This window comes from Rhamphochromis sp. 'chilingali' (genome assembly GCF_963969265.1).
Source record: "Rhamphochromis sp. 'chilingali' genome assembly, chromosome: 12".
NCBI lineage: Eukaryota > Metazoa > Chordata > Actinopteri > Cichliformes > Cichlidae > Rhamphochromis > Rhamphochromis sp. 'chilingali'.
The window spans coordinates 10,959,336-10,970,559 of record NC_137939.1 but is presented as its reverse complement, the minus strand read 5'-3'; the positions used below and the strand labels follow the sequence as shown (position 1 = coordinate 10,970,559).

The window sequence follows — 11,224 nt, the reverse complement described above, 5'->3', positions numbered from 1 at the left end:
TTCACGAGGAGCACGTGAAGGTAGCACCAGTGACGCAACGCATGGGCGTGTTGTCATGGCTGTGTGCAGCAAAAGCTTTCAGTATTGTAAATACTTATTTGCCTTGAAGCAAGCCATGTCAGCGTTGATAGCAGGCAGCAATATGGAATTTTATTTCACTGCAAAATAAATTCGTGGAAAAGACCCGGTGAGTAGCTCCACCTATAAAATAAGCTGCCTCTTTTTTTTAATATACCAGTACAGGTTGGGCAAACATGAATTAGCTAGCTAGCATTAACGTTAGAGAAGCTAGTAATACGCAGAATCCAGCCATCCCTAAAAAAGCGACGCTGATTTCTGGTCACTGTTTTACCGAGGAAAAAAGGTCTCTGTGTGTGTGTCACGGCACAGTTTTGACTAAATAAGAACACAGATGTGAGTCTGTCCAGCTGCCTTTAAGATGAAAGGCTTCCGTTAATTTTCCTGTTATAATCACAGCATCTTTATACTGTGGTGAAGCTGCTTGAACTTCAGTTGTCAATTCAAAAAAGCCACACTTAAGCTAGAGCGAATAGTTTTGGACTGCCTTTAAAGTGTAACAATCTGTATAACATTTGCTATAATTAAGCCGGCAAATTGTGAGAGGTGTTTAGTGTCACGCCTTCATCACATGAGAGGTCAGGAAGTCGATAACAAGGAGGCTTACTTTCAGTTTGTTGGGTGTCATGGTTGTTTTACTGTATCCATCAGCATTGGTCAAACTTTATATTCACTGTCACCTGACTGAAAATGCTGAAAAAGACAGAACTGTGGGAGCATAAGAATAAAAACTATTAGAATGAATGATGGGCACTGTTAGAGAAATTATTTTGTCATTGATGTTGCAGTGTCTGGTTATCCTGACAGGTGCTAAGACTGTGGCACTGTTTTTTGTTTTTTTTAACACCTGTCATCTTTCTGGTCATTTGTTAGTGATGAATCAGAGCTCAGTTGCAGCTGCCTCACACTGGAGCAGCAACTGGTCATATAACTGGACAGCCACACCTACTCGGCAGCATAGTTTCAGCCCTCTGCTGTGTCTCTGTCTCTTATTGGTTCCACAAATCTACATTACAGTAATAACCTGAAGCGCCTGCTCGCTTTCCTACATCACGGTTGTGGCTAGTGTTTTAGAGAAACAGTTCACTTGACTGCGTTTGAGAACAAATGGGGAAAATATTATGTGGAAATACCCAAGGTAAGGTATTATGCTCTTTGATTTAACTTTTGGAAGAAGCTTGAAACTTTCTTCAACACATGGCCTTTTTAAAATAGCAATTATTAGAATTAATGATTTCAGTGACCCTGTTATGGTTTGTGTTTCCATCATTGTTGGCTGGAATGATACATTCTGTAAATGATGGAAAATATGGTGACCTTTTGAGTGTTTCCACATCTCTTGTCATTTCTTGTCTTTTTAAGTAGATTTTCTAACTAAGCTAAAAAAGGGGATTTTTGGCTGACAAGCATGCATAATATCGCATAGCAGAGCTTGATGTTAGTGTCACGAGTGCAGTAATGGGTTTAACAAAGTGTAGCAATCCACAGGTCAAAAACAGTCTAATTTTGCTGATGTTTTAGAGTGCAGCATTTGTGCCAGAAAATAGAATTTTTCTTGGGATGGAACAGCGCCTCAGGTGAAGAAAACTGCAGCCCAGAACTTCGCTAACCATTACCCAGTGGATGTGCTGTTTGGAGCACATTAAACATTGTGGTTGAAATTGGACATTACCCATTGTGTGCTGCATGTGAGAATGGACGAATTTGGACAATGACCTGACCTAGGATGTTACCCTCCCAGGTCTGGTTGTGGCTTCCTGAATCCTCACAAGGTAGCACGTGGTAATACCTCCCTCACTCGGTCTTCTAAATCTTCTTTTGGCTCTCCCTTTGGGAACAGCTTTCTGTCATTTCCAAAACCACAGCTGCCAGGATCAGCTGGTCCAAGTAAAGGCGTTCCAGTGTTTCTGAATCTTTTTTTTACAGCTAGTGATGGTGAAATGGAGCGTGAGGTTGAAGGTTTGAACTGTCACTATTTCTGTTATCCTGAGCTAAAAGTGTACTTGTATTTGCTAATGTAAATTGCCAAAATGACTGTTTTTTTGTGGAGTGGCTGGGCTGAGTGTGAGCCAAGATAAAGAGCTCCAATTTGTGGAAGGAGTTGCTTCTCCATTGTGTCCTGTGTTACCATTTTAAGTGATTTCCGTGTCTGATCAGGATTGCCCCTACTGCCTTGCATTTGAGTTTTTTGGGCACATCAAATTTGGGGAAACCCTGGGTTGGACAAAGAACACACTGCTGCTATTAGATCTCATCTGGTCTTGGACCACCTCTGGGTGTTTGTGGTCTGTGTGTTGTGGTAGCTTTCCTGCTGCCATTGTGATCTGTCAAGAAATTGATTGATGGGTGTCACTAAAAAGTAAAGTGTGGCTATATTTGCATTTAAGGGTGTAAGGGGAAACTTAATCAGATTTGGTTGTGGTGTCCAGAAACACAGAGAGCATTGCTGAGAAGGCTTTTTTTTAACCCACTCTTGTAATTACACATGATTCTTCTGCTGCCAGATTAATTGCATGTCTGCATGCTCTATTTAGCTTTTGATTACCATAACATGTTGCATAGTTAAGTCATCTGACCAAAATATTATTATTTCAAACCTGGCATTTGTTTGTTTTTACGCTTGTAAAGGGGTTGCAACTGGAGAAACGGGTTAAAATCAGATACAGCCTCCTCTGTATTTATGCCACTTGTTGGGCTCATTGCAGTTTCTACAGTTTTCTAAAGACTAATTTGTAGCTTTGTGAATTACTCCTGGGGGGTGGGGGTCACTGGATATAACCTAGTATCAGACTTGGCTGATGTGCTGGAGCTTTAAATGATTACAGTGAATGAATGTTTTCACTCTGTGGAAAAACAAACATTCATAATTTTTCATCATCACACTAAATTTCCATACCGTTTCATCTGTAGTATGTTTGCATTCATGGCACGCATTTGGACTGAGCAGTGAGGACGCCTTGGTCTCATACTCCAGGCCTGAGTACCCAGGACATAAATAGAAGTGAGCGTTTGATTCTTTGCAGTGCTAAATGTGTTTGCTGTTCCCTGTTGTCTTTTGTAATAAAATCAAGGTTCTAAATAAAGCCAGTGTACCTGCTGGGACAGTTGGTTGATCAGACATGTCTTGCAGCTATATTAAAACATCTTTTTTCACAGCCTCTAACGAGGCTTTTATTTCAGCAGTCCTCCCAGTCTGGTGACATCTGATGACATGTTTGTGTGTGTTTGCGTCTGCTGGAAGAGGAACTGGGTGACTGAATGCTTCCTTTTATATATATATGTCTATTACACAGACAGCAGGAGCTTTGTTTACAAGAGTGGTGTAATAAACTTCATTATATGGCTGGGTCTCAAGTACTTCCTAAGCTTGCACTTGTCTTTTCGCATCTTGGCATTACTATCTGTACATTCATGTGTGTGCTAGCATGGACAGAGTGTCATTGGCTCACTTTTGGATCCATATTGGTGATGTCTCCTACAGCTGTAGCCACATTGGAAGATAATTGTTCAAAGCTAGGAAAGCATTGGGAATCTCTCTCTCACACTCACACACACACACACACACACACACACACACACACACACACACACACACACACACACACACACACACACACACACACAAATGCCCGTCTCTTCTCAGTGTGAGCTTGGAGGAATCTCTGGGCTGGTGTTGCTATCTGACTAGCAGTGGTTGCACAAACCTGTTTGCGACTCAAAAAAAAAAACAAAAAACGAGGATTGTGGCAGATGCCCATTCATCAGAAACCATAACCAGCCCCACCCCTTTCCATTTCCCTGAGCAATCTCCCAACACAAAACACAATATCCAGACCCTCCCCCTGAAGCATATGCCCCTCCCCCCTGCTCTGTGTCCTTTGCTTGTCTGCTTATTGGCAGTAGAGCGAATGTTGTCCCCACGGGCTATGAAAGAGAGGGCTGTGCATCCTTATGCAGAGCTTGATGCGCATGTGTTTTTGCATTTATTTTTTTTTTTGTTTCTGTAAACACAGCGTGTCAGCTTCACATGCGTGCTGCCGATGCTCACGTCCCTCAGTGATGGAGTATAGCATCAGAGGAAGCCTTTACAGAGCAAAGCCCATTGGCCTGTTTTTTATGTGAGACCACGGGAACGTCAAGCTGAATGCAGCGCTCATCAGGCAGCCGCTTTTCCTGGCCTTCCTCCTCCCTCTCCCCTCCTCCTCCTCCTCCTCCACGGCGGTAATCCTTGCTGACACAACGCACAAAGGACTAAATGCTGGCTGCATCCTCCAGCAGCAAGGCACTCTCCTCTTCCTTCAGCTCTGATCCTCTACAGCCTGTTTGTCTGTACACTACAGAAGGATGCTGGTTCTGTAAGTCTGCTTGCAAGTGCATATGATATCTCTTGAAAGACATGCTGGCTGTCCTACTCCTCCGCCCCCCAGTATACCCTCCTCCTCCTTCCTCCGGTTCATTCAGGGAGTGCATCAGAACGAGGCGTCAGTGCTGAAGAGGCGTTTTATATTTTCCTTGCTGGAAGCTGGTGGGACCACTGGTAGCTTATTTTTCATTCTCTGATGTTTTTATGTAGCAGGATGTAGGAGCTGCTTCCTCTCCTTCCTGTTTTTGTCGGTCTCTGTGTTCACCCTGCTGCACATCACTATACCAACAGGTAAACCAGCTAAATGGGGTATGCATTATGTAGCAAGTGATGCAGCTTCAGTGATGTCCATTTAAGCAATGCTACCTGCCTTTTGTGTAAAATATTGAAATCCATTCTGTCATTCTGTTCATATTTCAAACCCCAGCAATATATGGTAGACATATTTCCTGATTTCATAGTTTAGCTCCCAGACAGAGAAACTGATCATGTGCAACATACATGCAGCCAGCATGTGTCCACGGCCATGCTACTACAATTGTGCCACATGTCTTTGCAATCTGTAGTAAAGCTAGCAGTCGTGCTGAGGCAGACATCTGGCCGCTTGGCTGCTGCTATCTTTGTTTGATTATAACCAATCTGTCACATAAATGGCTAAACATGTTTGTCCTGGCCTGCAGGCACTGCATCACGCTAATGTACGTGTTGTCAAAGTAATGCAAGTGCTTTTGGATTTTAGTGTGTCGATTCACAAATGCCGGTTGTTTAATCACTGTTCTCCCCATCTCACAGGCATTTGCGTTTATTAGAAGTAGCTGTCACAACACTGCGTGCTTGGTGAAGCGAACTAAACTCGATCAAATAAATGGACACTGGCCTAGATAAGACTTAAAAGTTCATATGTTTCAGGTGAGGTTAGTACAGCCTGGATGTTTTGATATACAAATACCTAAAGTACAGAATCAATGCTGAGTCACATTGATTCTGTACTTTAGGCCTGTCGTCAATTGCGCTGATTATGTGTAGGTTTTTTCTTTACCTCACTCAGCCAGTATGTTTTTCTTTCTTTGTGTAACAGCTGGGTGACAATCACAATACGAAAAATGTTTGTCCTGACCTGCAGATGCAATGATCTTGCAATAATCTCAGTATGAGGTGTCAACGTTGAGTAAGTAATTTTAATTTTAGTTACAGGGAAGCCAATCACAGTTCTTCAACAGTATTAGTATAGGCAATGACTACAGAGCTGTAGGGAGTGCTGTCAAAAATGTCGAATAAGTAGACTCTTTTAGAGAGGATTTTTGTGATGCGGAGAATACTGCATAGATTTTTAGCTTTTAAGACGAGAATGGAGCGAGCCAGGTATAGCCAGTGGGTAAGACTTAATGTCCCCCTGTTTTTGTAGGTGACATTAATACAAAATCAAATTATCAAATGCAAGTAGTCACATGTGACTCTCTATTGACTTTTAAAATGATGTATTTAAGGTCTATGCCGGCCCTGATTGGACTTGCACTTGTGTGAGTTCAGCTCATTGTATGAAAGATCACCCTTGGCAAACACATGAACTGATCAAAGCTTTCGCGTACCTCTGATGTGACAGTGCTCATTATAGCACAAAGTAATGTGTTTACCTAAAAAAAAACAGTCTTCTTGTGGGATTTGCACTGTTTGTTTTTTAAGTTATTTCTTTACCGAATCAGTATGTTTTTCACCCCAGATAAGGCGTCAGGCGCATGTAGTTCTTGAGCAACATCTGTCATCTGTCCCAAAAAAAAAGAGGGAGAGAGAGAGAAACTGCATGTTCCAAAACAAAGATCAAAGTTCACAGCAAACCAAATACTGAGACTGTGCTAGAAAGGTGGGGTAGTGGGGTGACTGGAGCTTTCACATGGTCTTGCTAGTAGATCCTGGATAAAAGTAGTTGAAGCTTGAGGTGTCACAGCAAACTGGAATCCTACAGCTGCTGACATGTTCAAAAGTGGACTAAAGATCATGGGAAGTGAGTATGACTATCATTATCGTGCGGTATAATATGATTAGTACAGTGCTGTCATAGAGTTTTTTGATGTCTTTTATAAAAGTTTCTAGGGTTGAAGTTTTCTTATCTGGAAACGTCTGTGAGAGTCAAGCTGTAGCCATTAAGCTTTCTAAGTATGCTTTTGAACAAAGAGTTTAGTGTGAATTTGTTTTAAGAGGTGCATGGTCATCATATATTGGAATTGTGGAACTGAAGATCTTCACAGATGAGCCACAATATTAAAATCGCCTGCCTAATAATATAATATAGTGGGCTCCTCTTGTGCAGGGCGATAGCTCTGACATATGAGGGGATGGATACAGGACCTTAGGTAATGTCCTGTGTGACTGCCACAAGGAGAATAGTGATGAGTGAAGACCGGTAACTAAAAACATTTAGTTACCTAAAATTAAAATAAAAACTACACCTTTAAAAAAATGTACAGCTGAAATGATTAAATGTATAAATATAGAGGAAATACTTACTTTTAGTATCTGTTTGTTGAGGCATATGCCCTCTGTAAAACTAAACATTTTCAAACAATAATGGATCCTGTTCATTTTGGGCTGGGGTCTTTTGTGGATTGGGCTTGTTGTTGTGGATGCTCAGTCAGTCTGGATCAACACCTTGTGCTCTTTGTAGTGTTTCGCACTCTGCTGCAGATCTGTTTTTGCTGTGTAGCAAGGATCGTTGTCCTTCTGAGGAAGCCCACAGTGGTCAGGAAATGCTGTTAGAAGAAAATGAGCAATATTATATCTCATATCTGTAGCGAGGCTGTGAGATTGGTGTATCTGTTAAGTCTATATGACCTGCTCTCATTTGATTATGTCAAGTAAGCTAGGGCAAGCAGAAACCTGAAACGGTGAACTGAGAGTTCTCTTTTAATCTCGACACCTAAGCTGGAGAAATCTTTTTGTACAGGTATTATTTACTCACGGTCCTTATTGATTTTCCCGCAACTCCTCTGGCCTCCAGATGTTTCTGACGTAAACTAGTTCCAGCAGGCTTTTACTCACTTCTGATATTAAAGCTGATATTAAACTCTTGTGTATAGATTACACTTTGGTAAGCATTTTGGTCCGGTGACAGTGATGAAAGGAATATCAGTACAGGCAAACGGGCTCTTGTTATTAGAAATGAAATCGAGGATATAAGCCAATTTGAACATGTGTCTCTGGGCGCGCAGCCAAACTGGGCCTTTGCAGCTTTGCACAGTAGCACGTATCTGATGGTGCTGGCTCTGCCAATAATAATACTCCTGACTCATTTTCCATTTTGAAGCTGCTCAGTGAGTAGAGGGCAGGACTGGGTCTTTCTGATGGTTGGATAAAGAAGTGTAAATATGTAGTATCTGCTTCATCGATGTCTTCAGATAGCTTATCAGGCTGTGGGCCTACATCTCTGAAGATTATGTAACAGTCTTTGTTTAAGTTAAAGTGGGGACATGTGTTTACTATTAATACTGATTCTGAAATGCTTCTCTAATCATGGACTATTTTTCAGTGCGATTTATGACCATCGCTGCCTGCTCCCAGCTGCACTTCATTTAATGATACATTTAGGTGAATGTTAATATTCACAAACAGCAAAAAATCTCAGAGTATCTATCAGTATCATTTCTCCTATTTAATTTTTTTATGCTGTATTGCATTTAACTTTATTTCAGTAAACAATAAGTTAATAAAAATGGTACAAATACAGAAGAACTGACTAGCATTTCCTATTTTTAGCAGAAGAAATATCACCAGTGAGTAATATATACATCTTTCTTCTTTGCAACTTCTGTATTTATTGTATGAGATAAAGAAATCAATTAAGGGTGCTATTAGCATTGAGTTACTTTTACAAACAACATACATGCACAAATAAATTAGACATAGTGTTGCTGTTTGCTTTGTGATCAGCTGCTACACATAATAATTCAATGAGGATTTTTTCTTTGTTTTTGTTTTTTTTTTTTGTTACTTTTTTTTTAAATGTGTGTGTTTGTTTTTGCTGTGTGTAATTTTGGCATGTCTGCCTGTTGTTTGTGTGACGGACCTTACTCTCCCAGATTGGCCCTCAGCAGCGTGTATGACGGAAGCTAGGCCATCTGTTGTTGCAGGCAGAGATCTGTAATCCAGGCCGTCTTAGCCCTCTGTCGCAGATTGGCAGTGACATTTCAGCAACACAGGTAGCCTTGTCATGACTGCCTTCACCCCCGCCTCTCATAGAGAGACGTACAAGGAATGCGCGCTGGAGAGCCGACCTCTGGAATAAAAGAGCTCATGCTGCACCTGCACCTGTTCGCTCTAATTAGATATACGCTTGCAGTTGTCGAAATGTGGTGACACTCCAGAGTTTGACATCTGGAAACTATGATTCAGAATATCTCACATTGTTATTGGTTGTAATGCTTTGTAAAACTCGTAGACTGTGGCTACAATCTTTTGTGTGTTCTCAAACCTAGACCACCATTGAGAAGCTTATTGTTCTGTCCTACATTATGCATAAAGTCATGCCATGAGCTCACTCCTTTTTTTTTTTTTGCTTTTATCATAAACGACACTACAGGCGCTGATTAGGTTTGAAAGAACTGTCTGTCTGGTATTTATTTAAATGTATTTGTGGGTGATTTTTAAAAAATATGTCTATAAATGTAAACACAGTATTGGTACTGTGCAACTACTAATTGCTGTTGTCTGTATGTCCCTGAGCAGAATTTTGGCTGGTGGAGCACTAATGAAGTAGTAAAGTCTGACAGTAAATTTCATCATTAAGTCTGTTGGCACGGTCTTGTATTTGCCTTGCAACATTACATATGAGATGTAGTAATACATGAAAACATAGAGTAAATTTTAAAGTTGAAGTTGCATGAAGCTGTTAATAGAAGAGCATGCTGAATTGTTTTTACATCCGTACCGCTTTGCTGTCAAGCATAAGGTGGTAGTCACCGTTTTCTGAAATGTTTCCATGAGGTAAAAGTGTGCTCTTCACTTGAGGGCTGGTGATTCGTTTTCAACAGGATTCACTCTTATTTTCAGGATTCTTAAACAGCAGCTTTGTTGCCTAAGATGTTGGGATTCTGTGATCTTTTTTTTTTTTTGCAGTTGGTGTGTTGAGAAGAAGGCTGGAAGCTACCGTCTGCCAACATAAAAGAAATTTTTTTTTTATTTATTTATTATATTTTATTAATTATGTTTGCCAAGTACAGCTTTTAGCTGTGTGTTCACCGTTTGTGCACACTGTGCATATCTTCATGAAGCTTTTCCACAGGCAAAAACACCACCTTCCACAGCACTAAATTGTGAAACTGGAAATGACCTAGTTGCGTAGGTAAAGCGATCCAGCGAATCCACTATGTTTTAGTCTACTTCTCAGTACTGCACTATTTAATAATGATAAGATATCAGTAGTCACGCTGGGTTCTCTGGAACACTGAGGGGGCTGTGGAGTGGGTGGTATTGGGGGGGGGGGGGGATGTGTGGATAGCGGAACAGTTTTAAATGTAGGTGATAGGTTGGTATTTTTATTATTATTATTATACAGAGCTTCTAACACTGAATGCTAAGACAGCTGACTGCTTTTTCTTTACTCAGCTTCACTGCAGATTTAACTGTGGTATAAATATACTGACCTCCAGGGTTTCAGTTTGACTCTGTTGCTCTGAATAAGTTAGGATTGTGTTGTCGTCCAGCACTTTTCTTACTTGCATCCATGTGCAGAATGCTGGGAAGCTTCATGAAGGCTGTCCACTGCCCCTCACAGCTCCTCTCTGTGCACGCTGAAATATTAGATAACTGGGATGTTGTTTCAGTGCACAAAAGAGGCTAAGCTGTCACGTTGGACAGAAAATGGAGTATAAGCAGCCTGCTTTTCCTCCTTTTATCCCCTACATCCCATATGTTTTATGTTTAAGCAGTCACCACCTAAATGACATTGTAATCTCAATAAGCGTGCAAGTGTAATCTCAGCTTCTTACAAACATCTGTCCGCCCTCTTATATAAAGGTTTTTGTTTATCTTTTAATAAACACTATGGGTGTATTATTAGGCTCAATATTAAAAGACATGTTGGGTGTAAACATGAACAAATAATGGAGGGTATTTGGAAAGTTTAAGGATTTTTTCCCCACAAATATGCACAGACTTGTGGATTTAAAGATCATTTATTTATTTATTTTTTCTCTGTTTGAGCTGTTCATAGAAAAAGCTTAAATCTCATCATCTGCTTAATTTAAAATAATAGTTTCTTTGAACAGGGAAGTTATGGACTACCCACATCATCTTTTAGAGATTGTCGTCAGATATCATGCCTGATATGCCACAGATAAGCTGTTATTGCGTTGTTTATTGTTCTGACTTCCAGTTTAACCAGTCACTACTAGTGACTGCTGTTACTAGTGTCTCTGTTTGTGTCAGTAACTGTAGGGGTATAAAATAATGACTGATTTAGGGTCTACCACCATTATTGGTAAGTCCAGGGCTGTTGTCTCACTGGTATTCCTGGAAATCCAAAGCAATCAAGTTACAATGCCTGCATTGTCTAAGTAAATTTCCTTCCTCTCCATTACAGCAAGACAAGAGGCCTCTTTGGTAGTGCTGTATGTGGAGGCAGGCCGTGTGTGTGTGTGTGTGTGTGTGTGTGTGTGTGCGTGTGTGTGTGTGTGCGTGTGTGTGTGTGTGTGTGCGTGTGTGTGTGTGTGTGTGTGTATAAGCCTGGCTTTACAGTGAATAATGGCAACCAAAAGAATGTGTACTTCCAAAGAACTGAAGATATGACAT

General features: G+C 40.8%; 1 protein-coding gene across 6 annotated transcripts in view; it reads left to right on the top strand.

Moving 5' to 3' along the window:
• The first annotated feature begins 45 nt into the window (after positions 1-45).
• Positions 46-11,224, top strand: part of mib2 (MIB E3 ubiquitin protein ligase 2) — a 36,991-nt gene continuing 25,812 nt past the window's right edge. Inside the window, exon 1 of one of the 6 annotated variants that reach the window (XM_080898994.1) lies at positions 46-187. Coding sequence is in view for 4 of the 6 variants with exons in the window: in XM_080898990.1 (XP_080755116.1) it covers positions 4,456-4,615 (160 nt within the window). In the remaining 2 variants the exon portion in view is untranslated. The other 5 variants (XM_080898993.1, XM_080898991.1, XM_080898990.1 and 2 more) reach the window with 5 other exon arrangements.